Here is a 12263-nt window from a genome sequence, read left to right as displayed (position 1 = left end):
ATGATTTAAATCACTAGTAAAAAGGCTTGATTTAAATCGAGTTGATTTAAATCAAGCCTTTTGACTAGTGATTTAAGTCGACTGGATTTAAATCAAATCCACCCTGATTAAGAAGATACTAGACTGTGCATAAATGGATAGATTGACATTGAAAATTAAGCAGAAAAAAAAGACACAGAATACTATCAAAGATGGAATCTATTTTACCAGTGGTTGGAAAAAAAGGGGTGGAGATTAAGAATGTAATCAGAATGGTTAAGCAAATTAAATACCCAGACAACACGATGTTTATTAAGCACTAATAAATGTAATCAATAAAAAAACCCAACAAAATTTGGAGGGAGAGAGAGAAAAAAAAATTGCAGAAGGAGCTACAAGATGAGCTGGTTACTCAAGCCCAATCCTGGTTCTTTCTTGGCCGCAAGGAAGAAGAGGGGAGACCCTGTCTTCTGCCAGGTGTCAACTGGCAAGCATCCCTGGCCTGCTCTCAAGTAGCCATAGACCAGTGGGGATGGGAAACCGGGGAAATGGCAGCCAAAGACAGATGCACATTCCATGCTTATCTCTCTCAAGGCTGTATTCCAGAGTTACCTACAGCAGCCGGAGGGGAGTGACCTCTACAACCCGCGAAATTGCTCTGTCACCAAATGTGATTGATGACACACCCTGGGGGGAGGGGGGAAAACAGGGTCATAATTGGGGCGTAAATTACGTAGGGTCAGAGCTGGCTTTCACTTGGGAACGTGCCGACATGAAGCGCCTAATAAATAACTGGATTTCTTTTGAACCTTGGCTCGAGGCTCATGATTGAATTAGGGCATCCGTCGGGACCCTGACACCAGGAAGATGATGTAACGTTCTTCCCTAATATTCTCCATATCAATGAACCTTCAAAGCCCAAGTCGATCACGCTGAAGTGTGCATGGAGTAAAAATTTCCACCCAGCACTTAGATGGTGCACCTCAAGGATTCTAGCTAAAATATAAAATGGGTCAGCCCATGTTTCGGTCACTCACTTGCTACTCCGGCCATCCGCCGTTTCCTCTTTCTCCTCCAAGCTGCCTTCCACCCGAGAAGACTTGCTGGTCTCGTCCATCCAGTCGGAGACCTGCTTAAGGGCACATTCGACGGTGGAAACCATGTTCTGGACGGCTTCGAGTTCCTCCGGAGACGGATAAATCGTTGAATGTTTCATCATTACGTGCCGGTCATCGTTAGCAAACGATCGGATTGATCTCTGCGGGGAAGAAAGCAGGAAGGAACCCAGGTCAAGGTGAGAGGTTCCCCAAGATGATAAGAGAGAAACCAAGGAAGCAAGATGACAACGTGTGTGTGTGTGTGTGTGTGTGTGTGTGTGTGTGTGTGTGTGTGTGGATGCTTTTTGTAGGTTTTAGCTCTGCAGGGGTCTGCCACCTTAAACATTAAAAGAGCCATTTGGACCCGTTTTTCCCACAGAAAAGAAAACACCGGGAGCCACAAAAATCTTCCCGTGCCTGACTATTTCTTAAGCAGCCACAAAACTAGCAAATGTAGTCGAATTAAATGTTCTGTTTTCTTTTGAAACTTTTCTTTTCTTGGATTTATCCATGGTTGGCCTACCGGGGGTTGAAAAGCTCAATAAATAGCGTGCCGCACATTGGTGGTTGTGACGCATATTTTGAGTGCCAGGGAGCCGCAGCAGAGTGGGGGAAAGAGCCACATGCGGCTCCAGAGCTGCAGGTTGCTGATCCCTGGTCTAAATTTATGGATCTTGGGTTTTCTTATTCAATCTGCCTTTGGATTATGGATTTCCTGTCTGGCCGCTCTCAGAGGGTCAGATTAGGTAATCATATCTTTTCAGCCCTTATTCTTAACAGTGGTACATCACAGGGTTGCTTGTTGAGTCCCTTACTCTATACTCTTTATATGCACGACTGCATTCCCACTCACGCCAGTAATTTGCATTGATACAACAGTGGCGGGACTCATCTCTGGGGGAGGGGGGGGCATGACTCTGCCTATCGAGATGAGGTGGACCGGTTGCTTTCGTGGTGTGGAGGCAATAACTTGGTCCTTAACACCAATAAGACCAAGAAGCTTATAGTGGACTACAGAAGGAATAGATCAAGACATCCTATGACCTTAATGACTATCATTAAGAGTCATACCTTATGATTCTTGACGAATGTATCTTCTCTTTTTATGTACACTGAGAGCTTATGCACCAAAGACAAATTCCTTGTGTGTCCAATCACACTTGGCCAATAAAGAATTTAATTCAACTCAATTCAACTCAACAACTCAACTCAACTCAACTCAACTCTACCCTACCCTACCCTACCCTACCCTACTCTATTCCGGTCATAAGTCACTTTTTTCAGGGCTGTTGTAATTTGAAAGAGTCATTAAGTGAACTGTTGTAAGACGAGGGCCATCTCTGTCCCAAACTAGGGTTTGGATTACTAGAACTGGTGGGCAAGTCTCTTTCATCCACCCCAAGGGATAACATCTGGAAAAACCAGTTTGACCAAATCAAGGACTGAATCAATGGTGTCTTCAAAGCTATACATATACATACATACATACAGAGAGAGAGAGAGAGAGTGAGTGGTGAGATTCAAATTTTTTTACTACTGGTTCTGTGGGCGTGGCTTGGTGGGTGTGGCAGGGGAAGGACACTTCAAAATCCCCATTTCGTCCCCATCAGCTGGGACTTGGGAGGCAGAGAATAGATGGGGCCAGTCAGAATTTTTACTACCGGTTCTCCGAACTACTCAAAATTTCCGCTACCGGTTCTCCAGAATTGGTCAGAACCTGCTGAAACCCACCTCTGATACACACACACACACACACACGTCTGTTTGTCTATCTATCTATTTTTCTCTATCTATCTAGATAATATCTATCTATCTATCTATCTATCTATCTATCTATCTATCTATCTATCTATCATCTATCTATCTCTATCTAGATATCTATCTTTATCTAATCTCTCTCTCTAGATAATATCTCTTTCTTTCTCTCTCTAGATAATAGATCTCTCTCTCTCTCTAGATAATATCTATCTATCTTTCTCTATCTAGATAATATCTATCTTTCTCTATCTAAATATATATCTCTCTAGATAATATCTATCTTTCTCTCTCTTAGATAATATCTATCTTTCTCTCTCTAGATAATATCTATCTTTCTCTCTCTCTCTAGATAATATCTCTCTCTCTCTCTAGATAATATCTATCTTTCTCTCTCTCTAGATAATATCTATCTTTCTCTCTCTAGATAATATCTCTTTATCTAGATAATATCTTTCTCTCTCTAGATATCTCTATCTAGATGTCTGTCTGTCTATCTTTCTCTCTAGATAATATCTATCTATCTTTCTCTCTCTAGATATCTATCTTTCTCTATCTAGATCTTTCTCTCTCTCTCTCTCTCTCCAGATAATATCTCTTTCTCTCTCTCTATCAAGATGTCTGTCTGTCTATCTCTTTCTCTCTCTCTAGATAATATCTCTCTCTTTCTCTCTCTCTATCTAGATATCTCTCTCTCTCTCTCTCTCTAGATAATATCTATCTATCTATCTATCTATCTATCTATCTATCTATCTATCTATCTATCTATCTATCTATGAGCTCTCTCCACCCCCCACTGCCCTGGGAAGGGTGCTTTTTTAAAATGCCATATCGCTGCCATCTGGCAGGGGAAAGGAAAAAAAACCCCAAAAAATCTCTTCAAACCACAGCCGTGGCGAACCCCCAGGGAAGAGGATAACCCCTCCCCGCGGACCTTCCGAGTTCAAGGTTACCACTCGCAAATGTCACTTTTATTAGGAAAGGTTATTTATGCCCATCCTTCTGCTCTGGCCCCTTAATAATTCATGCCACGGCAGCCTCCACACTGTGGGATTTTTTCCTACAGTGTCCCTGCTATAAATCAAGGTCTGTTTGGTTTTTTATTCTTTTTCCCCCCACAGTTTAAGAGCCGGACAAGCCTTTAACGCAATTGGCTGGCTGGTTTATCAAGCTGGTTTACTAGGCCGGGAAGAAGTTCCTCCGTGCCTCCAGGCCAATGTTTTACCAGCCAGCAGGACCTACCATGGCTACAGCAGGTTTCACCTCTGGTGCTCTTCGCCTTTCTCCTTTTCCCTCCTCCTGGGTATCTTGGCTAGGCACTGAGACTTCGGCCAGCAGCTCCACATAAGCCTCCGAGTCTTTCCCCCAAGCTCAGGTGTGGCGTTCCTGGAGTCAGGTTCCACCAGGCACCTGCAAAGCCCAGAGAGAACAAGGGAGATAATTCAGAAGCGGAAGAAATCAGAAACCAGTTTCCATGGGAGATGGCTGCGGTTCTTCCAGGAGAAGGGAGACGCGCATTTTCTGCGGAAGGCAGAAATGTCCCCCAAAAGCAGGGGTCACCAACCTTTCGGGCCTCAGGGACCACTAAATCCGTAATTTTAAATCCCGCGGACCGCTAATATAAGCTGCCTAACAACCGGCTGGGTGGTCGTGGCCAGGTGGTCATGTGACTGGGTGGGCGTGGCCAACTCAATGTCACTCAGGTTGAGGGGCACCTTGCCAGACTCTACTTGCCCCTCCCCTCCCAGCTACTCCTCGCCTCCCCTCCAGGGCTCTTTAAGGCCCCAACAGGAAGCAGTTGCTGGAGCTAAGCAGCCACCACGAGAAAGAGTTGGCAAAAAAAGCTCAGTTCAAATTGGATCTGGCTGAGAAGGAGGCTCAGCAGAAGCACCTCACTGAGGACTAGGAGCATAGGCTTTCCAAGCAGAGGGAAGACCTATGAGAGTGCAAGGCCAGGTACTGGCGCCTGGAGGCTCAGCAGGCTGAGATGGTCAGCCAGTTCCAGGCCATGATGCAGTCCCACTGGAACGAGGCCCTCCGACTCTTTGCCACCAGCGGCTCTTCCCTCCAGCCTTCGCCCAAAGCCCCACACCAGGAGGCCGAAGCAGACCCCGAGTCGGAATTTCTGTCCCCCTCCGACCCACACAAAAAGACCCCCAAAGGGGGAGACTCTCTGCAGCAACACAAACGTTCATTGCATGTATCTGTCCCAGGGGCCGTAGTTTGAGGACCCCTGATTTAGTGCAATAGGAAAAATGCAAATAATTTTTCTGCGGACCACCAAAATTTTCTCGCGGACCGCCAGTGGTCCACGGACCACCAGTTGGTGACCGCTGCCCCAAAGGGCTGACCTTCAGTAGCTCTTCGGCCCCAACTGCCTTCCCTCCAGCTCCTTTGAAACTTTCATCGGGTTCCTCTTCTACCTCACCACCTAAAATCAGGAGACTCCCCACATTGCATAAAGAAGAAACATTTAAGGTCCATCTTTTTTAAAAAAGTTTTTTTTTATTTTTTATAAACATATCAAATCGATGCGTGAACTGTGTGGCACCTGGGTGTCATACATTCTAATACAAAATAAAAAACCTAGTAGAATTAGTTATAGTTATTACATTCAATCAACTTATATATTTCTAAATTTATTTATTTCTAAATTTATTTATTTCTAAATTTAATTAATTAATTAATTAATTAATTAATTAATTAATTAATTAATATACTGCCCTTCTCCTGAAGGACGCAGGGCGGTGAACAGCCAAAGGTAAAAATACAAAATACAAAATTTAAAAGCAATTTAAAATAAATTAAATAATTTGGCCCAACAGTTTAAATACCCCATTAAAATTCAGATTAAAATTAAACAATTTAAAAAATTTAAAAATTAGGCCAGCCCGGCTTGATGAAATAAGAAAAGTCTTTAGGGCTCGGCGAAGAGTTTGTAAGTCCGGGATCGTCCGTATCTCCGGGAGGAGCTCGTTCCAGAGGGCAGGTGCTCCCACAGAGAAAGCTCTCCCCCTGGGGGCCGCCAGTCGACATTGTTTGACTGACGGCACCCCGAGGAGCCCCTCTCTGTGGGAGCGTACTGGCCGGTGGGAGGCTCTCGGCGGCAGAAGACGGTCTCGTAGATATCCAGGTCCTAAGCCAATACACATTTATGTCAAGTTGCAATCTGTCATTGTTCAATTATTCCATGTTTTCTCTTATTATTACTTTTATTTTATTATATAAAAGTGTATACACTAAAATGCCTCATTCTCTTATTTCTATCTCTTATTCTAACTTTTAATAATGTCACCCTTTATTAAAAGGACTTTTTCTTTCTATCCTACCTAACTTCTAGTCATGTCACCTTCCTAAAAAAAAAAAAAGAAAAGGAGAGAGAAAAAGAAAAGCAAATCAGAACAACAACAAAAAAGAGAAATCATCTATCCGTCGTCTCTTGCCCGCTTCAATACTTTAACTGCTATGCTTTTTTTTTTGACTTGCCTCCCAAATTCCTCTCTTGGATCTTTATTTCTGTCTGCATCTGCTTCTTGGCTGTTCCATCTAGGTATAAATATAAAAATATTTAAGGTCCATCTTAAGACACTTGGCCAATTTTGAGGGTCAACCACCAGGAACACATTAATTTTGCACGAGGAAACCCACAAGATAAACTTTGCAAGCTCTTACATCCAACCTCATTTCGGATTTGATTTCCAAGGTGAAGACTGAATTGTTCCATGGCCGCATGCACCCGCCAACATTTGGGGGTGGCAGGGAAGGTTAAAAGCCCGGATGGGAACCTAAAGCTTTTTAGGTACCTCAGGCCCTCCTTAAACTTCCCCAAAAGTCCTGCAAAATGTCTCAACCCTCCAAAAAAGAGAGATAAGACAATTCTAAAACTGACAGAAAATGAGCTCCCACTCTTGGATTACTTGGAAGTTATTTCTAAGCAAAAACTTGCAAATGTGACAAAAACCCAACAACTAGGCTCCTCTAGAAATCCATTCCTACTCCCATCACATTCAAAGGGTGTTCACCCCATATTGTGTAGCTAAAAGTCTGTAGGAATGGATTTCCTGAGGAAAATTTGCAGACTACAGGAACCATTTGCACTACTCAGGTGACCCTGAGGACACAGATGGATCTCCAAATGGCCTCAACGACCCTCTAGAACAGGGGTCAGCAACCTGTGGCTCTGGAGCCGCATGTGGCTCTTTCACCCCTCTGCTGCGGCTCCGTCACTAAAAATATGCGTCACAACCACCAATGTGCGACACCCGCCAGTATGCAATTTATGGAGCTTTTCAACCAATCATGGATAAATGCCAACCATGGATAAATCCAAGAAAAGAAAAGTTTCAGAAGAAAATAGAACATTTAATTCAACTACAGATGCTAGTTTTGTGGCCGCTCAAGAAATAGTCAGGCACGGGAAGGCTTTTGTGGCTCCCGGTGTTTTCTTTTCTGTGGGAAACGGGTCCAAATGGCTCTTTGAGTGTTTAAGGTTGCAGACCCCTGCTCTAGAAGGATACTAAGAACCAGCTATCTGCAAGGAATATAAATCCTTCCATTCCCCACTATCCTGTCAGAGCTGAAGAAGCTTCCTGGATGAGAAGCGAAACGTCTTCAAAAGGAAAAAAACAAGGAAGTCCAGTTGCCTTCTGAAAAAGCACCTTTGGGACAATCATGAACTGGAGGACTACAGAGTTTTAGGGTCCTATTGCATTATTTAAACTTTTCAGAAAGGGGGAGAAGGATATTCTACCGATTTTGTCTGACCTTGAAGTACTGTCGGTGTAACATTCATTTCTAACAGTTGTAAAGACTCTGGCCAGTTTGCAGAAGACAAAAAAAAAAAAAAAAACAACCCATAAAAAGAGCAAAATAATAAAATGAAAATAAAAAATAACGTTCTCCCTGAGAAATCCTGTTAATTCTGATGCTGATTTTGGAGTTCGGTTATTGCCGCGCCGCCCAGCAATTTGGATGGTATAGTGATACCTTATAAGTGATACCTTATGTCCTTTCTTAATCGTAGTCTTCATCTCCTATGCATTTATGTCGAAGGGTGGGAGATTGGAAGACCTTTCATTCAATGCCTGAAGCATTTCTCTAATGTTTATGGAAAACTTGCGTGCACGGAGTTACTCTCCTGGCAATCGCGTCATTGCATATCTATAAATCCATTACAACGTGTGTGTCAGAGTTCCCACGGATGCCCTAATTAAATCATGAGCCTCGATTAAATCATGAGCCTCGAGCCAAGCTTCAAAAGAAATCCAGTTATTTATTAGGAGCTTCATGTCGGCACGTTCCCAAGTGAAGCCAGCTCTGACCCTACATAATTTACATCTCAATTATGACCCTGTTTCCCCCCCCCCCCCAGGGTGTGTCACTCCCCTCTGGCTGCTGTAGGTAACTCTGGGATACAGCCTTGAGAGAGATAAGCATGGAACGTGCATCTGACTTTGGCTGCTGTGCTTTTTCACTGGTTTCCCATCCTTTCCTGCCTGACTCAGCCTTCCATCCTTTCTAAAGTAGGTAAAATGAGGACCCAGATTATGGGGGCAATAAACTGACTTTGTATAAAATATACGAAAGTATGAAGGCTATTGCTTAACACATTGTAAGCCGCCCTGAGTCTCTGAAGAAGGGCGGCATATAAATCAAAATTAAATAAATAAATAAATAAATAAGAATCTCAATATGATTGTGGGTAAATATTTATAGGAATATTGTGTGGTAGTTGGGAATTCTTTTTTCTGGACACACCTTCAATTTTGATGATTTTGCCTCAATGGAGGTTTGTGCTATTATCAGGTGAAAGCTGATGTTCTAAACTATTTATGTATTATATATACATATATATATATAATACGTATATTATATGTATATATATATATATGTATATTATGTATATACAGAGTTACTCTCTGCAATCCTATCTATATCGCTATATTTTTTTCTTTTGTATTTTTTAATAATTTTCAATAAAAAAAATTTTTAAAAAGAGAGAGACTGGAAGGAAGCCATAAACATCGCAATCCCTTCACAATCTGTTCCAATGGAGACATCTTGTACAAGGGGTTGGCTCATGTTTGAACATGATGTGCTAACTCCTGTCCACGTACACCTGTGTGGATTCCTCTCTCTCTCTCTCTTTTTTTAAACTATCCAGAAAAGTTAAATGAACGTGTTAAATTAGATCCTACTCTTTTATTTAGTGAAAGGCACATTTTTCAATATAAAGTTCCAAAACGTAAACATTCAAGGATGGACTCGGCCTTCCATCCTTCCGAGGTGGGTAAAATGAGGACCCAGATGGTTGGGGGCAAGAGGCTGATTTTGTAAACTGCTTAGAGAGGGCTACAAAGCACTGTGAAGCGGTATGTAAGTCTTAAGTGCTATTGCTATTTCTCTCTATATCTGTCTGTCTATTCTTTCTCTCTCTCTCTCTCTCTCTCTCTCTCCCCCCCCCATCTATATCTATCTAAGAGCCATGGTGGCACAGTGATTAAAATGCAGTATTGCAAGGTAACTCTGCCCACTGCCAGCAGTTCGATCCTGACCAGCTCAAGGTTGACTCAGCTTTCCATCCTTCTGAGGTCGGTAAAACGAGGACCCAGATTGTGGAGGGCAAGAGGCTGACTCTGTAAACCGCATAGAGAGGGCTGTAAAAGCACTGTGAAGCAGCATATAAATTTGAGTGCTATTGCTATTTATCTCTATGTCTGTCTGTCTATTATCTATCTATCTATCTATCTATCTATCTATCTATCTATCTATCTATCTATCTATCTATCTACTTACCTACCTACCAACCTATCATCATACTCTCTACATCTACAGTATCTACCTACCTACCTACCTACCCATCATCTCTGTATCTACCTATCATCTCTATATCTATTCATCTATCATCTATCAATATATCAATCTATCTACCTACTTACCTACCTACCATCTCTACATCTACAGTACCTACCTACCTATCATCTCTGTATCTACCTATCATCTCTATATCTATTCATCTATCATCTATCAATCTATCTACCTACTTACCTACCTACCATCTCTACATCTACAGTACCTACCTACCTATCATCTCTATATCTATTCATCCATCTATCTATCTACCTCTACCTATCATCTCTACATCTACAGTACCTACCTACCTATCATCTCTGTATCTACCTATCATCTCTATATCTATTCATCCATCCATCTATCTATCATCTATCTACCTACTTACCTACCTACCTACCACCTACCTAACTAACCTACCTATCATCATCTCTATATCTATCTTTTTTAAAAATATTTTTATTATACAATTTTCTTCGTTTTACCTTACAATTTTCGCTTTGCAGCAGCTCTGCACCTATGTATATCTAGTTTTTTACTCTTATATATGCTAATATGTATACAGTATATAATTATCACCCTAACCCTAACCTTATTTATATTGAATTTTTCTGTCATATCTATCATCATCATCTCTATATCTATCATCTATCCATCCATCCATCCCTCCTCTATCTATCTCCCTCCCTCCAACCAACATTTTTTCAGCAAGCCGGGCTGGCTTAAGAACAAATTTTTAAATGTTTTAATTGGTTTGTGATTTTTAATTTTTGGGCCAAATTTATATATATTTTAATTGTTTTTTAATATTTGTATTTCATGTTCTTAATTCTGGCTGTACACCGCCCTGAGTCCTCAGGGAGAAGGGCGGTATATAAATTGGAAATAAAATAAAATAAAATAAATAAAATAAACATCTGACAAATTAAAAGAATAAACATACATACAAAAAGCAGCCTTAGAAGCTTTCTACCAAAGGGTAGCAACCACGCACGGTGGCCTTTTTACGCAATTTCACAGTAGGAAAGCCCCCAGCTGTTGACCTTCTCGAGTTCAACCCATACCTCCGTTGAAGGTTCTGGATGCTCCAGGCACCGAGCGGCCTCTTCTTCACCCAGGGCAGCCTCTACCTCACGACAGGTAGGTCCTTCCAATTTATTTCAGAGATCAAAAGCTTTTAAGCTGCGGCTTGGCTTTGCCAGCAAGGTGGACCTGTCTGACTACTCCAAGCCTGCTCAACCGGCCTATTTTTTTTTTCAACGGAAAAGAAGGCAAGTACAGAAGGAGTTTTAGGACTCTGCTTCTGAACCTATTTGAGAAAACACCTTTGATTCAGAGCTGCCCGAAGAAAGTTTTTTTTTTTTCCATTCTCACGACAAATTCTTCGTCTAGTCCACAATGAAGTCAGGCCACTTGAGAGTAGTCTTCCGGCTAAAGAGAAGCTCCAGAGACAGCAGTCTCAAAACTGGCCGACATCTTTCACTGTTTTTCACCGCATCAGGGCCAGTCTTGAACTCTGCTTTTCTCCCTCCCGGCCTGGCATTGTTGTTTTGCTTCTCTCCTATTTCCTCTGGCTGGACTTTGGCCCGTCTCGTGCGTCTGGTCCCTGCTCTTTGCAACAATTAACCACTCGGTGTGCATAGTTCCTCCTCGTTGTAATTCCTGGCTCTCTTTTTAATTGCTGCAATACCTGCAGATCGGCGTGTCAGGGTTCCAAGTAATACATCCATTGCGAGCAAAAACTCCCGAGGCAGATGGATTATTCCTCGAAGAATAGCTTTATTGGAAATATCATATTGGCGCAGATCGGGTGAAAACCGACTCTGAAACGTCCCTCAGTTTTCACCTCATTAAAAGTGGAAGTTTTTTTTTTTCTCTCAATCCCAATCAGTCACATGGCCCAATCAAGGCAGAGTTCACTGGTCTGGTGACATCACTCCAGCTTTCTCCAGCCAGGTGTAACAACGTCCTTGATTCCCAAGAGGAAGTATTTTGTTTTGACTACACAACCGCAGCTATCTCTAATCCCTCCCTCCCTATCCCTCAGCTCCAGTGTGGCAACACCGACGCTCCAAGATGGCTTCGGCCAGGCCAGCTTCAGGGTTGACACGGCGTTCTTAGTAGCCGGTTCAAAGCCTGCTTCAAGGCTGGGCACCAGACGCCCAAGGAAAGCTCAGCCTGACACTCCTGGGTTAAATATATCCACGGTCTGCCTTGGAAAAGACGATCCGTCCAAACGTCTCCACCAGTTATGCTGAGACAGACTCGGGCAACTCCTTGTCTTCCAGTGACCTCACTTCATAATAACTCTGCTCCTCACCGTTGCATCATTCGATCCCTTCCTTTGCAGAGTAGCCCATCAAGGAACTTGGCCAACCCACAGCAGTGTCGCAATAAAACCCAAACATCGTTATAAACAACTGGGAAACCAACTGTGGGCGTAGCTTTAGAAATTCCAAGGAAGCACGCCGTCTCCCTTTCAGCAATTTTGGATCCACCGACTACACCTTTGGGGTTGAGGTGTGCCCAACCTGGGCTTCTGAGTCATTCTCTGACTCTCTGTTTCTAAGCAAGGCTTGCGTT

At 42.6% G+C, this 12263-nt stretch overlaps 1 protein-coding gene across 13 annotated transcripts in view; it reads right to left on the bottom strand.

The window, feature by feature from the left end:
- The window catches only part of STRBP (spermatid perinuclear RNA binding protein), a 94944-nt gene that overhangs the window by 47577 nt on the left and 35104 nt on the right, over window positions 1-12263 (bottom strand). For 8 of the 13 annotated variants that reach the window (XM_087879488.1, XM_087879486.1, XM_087879484.1 and 5 more), the window contains exons 2-3: window positions 4074-4241; window positions 1017-1237 (exon numbers count right to left, since the gene is read on the bottom strand). In XM_087879488.1, coding sequence (XP_087735614.1) covers window positions 1017-1237; window positions 4074-4076 — 224 coding nt within the window. In that variant the 5' untranslated portion in view covers window positions 4077-4241. Of the gene's footprint in view, window positions 1-1016; window positions 1238-4073; window positions 4242-10744; window positions 11373-12263 lie in introns of those variants that run through there. The other 5 variants (XM_087879482.1, XM_060684086.2, XM_087879483.1 and 2 more) reach the window with 1 other exon arrangement.

The sequence above is a fragment of the Pantherophis guttatus genome, chromosome 16 (assembly GCF_059756535.1).
Source record: "Pantherophis guttatus breed Tessera chromosome 16, ASM5975653v1, whole genome shotgun sequence".
NCBI lineage: Eukaryota > Metazoa > Chordata > Lepidosauria > Squamata > Colubridae > Pantherophis > Pantherophis guttatus.
This window is presented reverse-complemented; position numbering and strand designations above follow the sequence as displayed.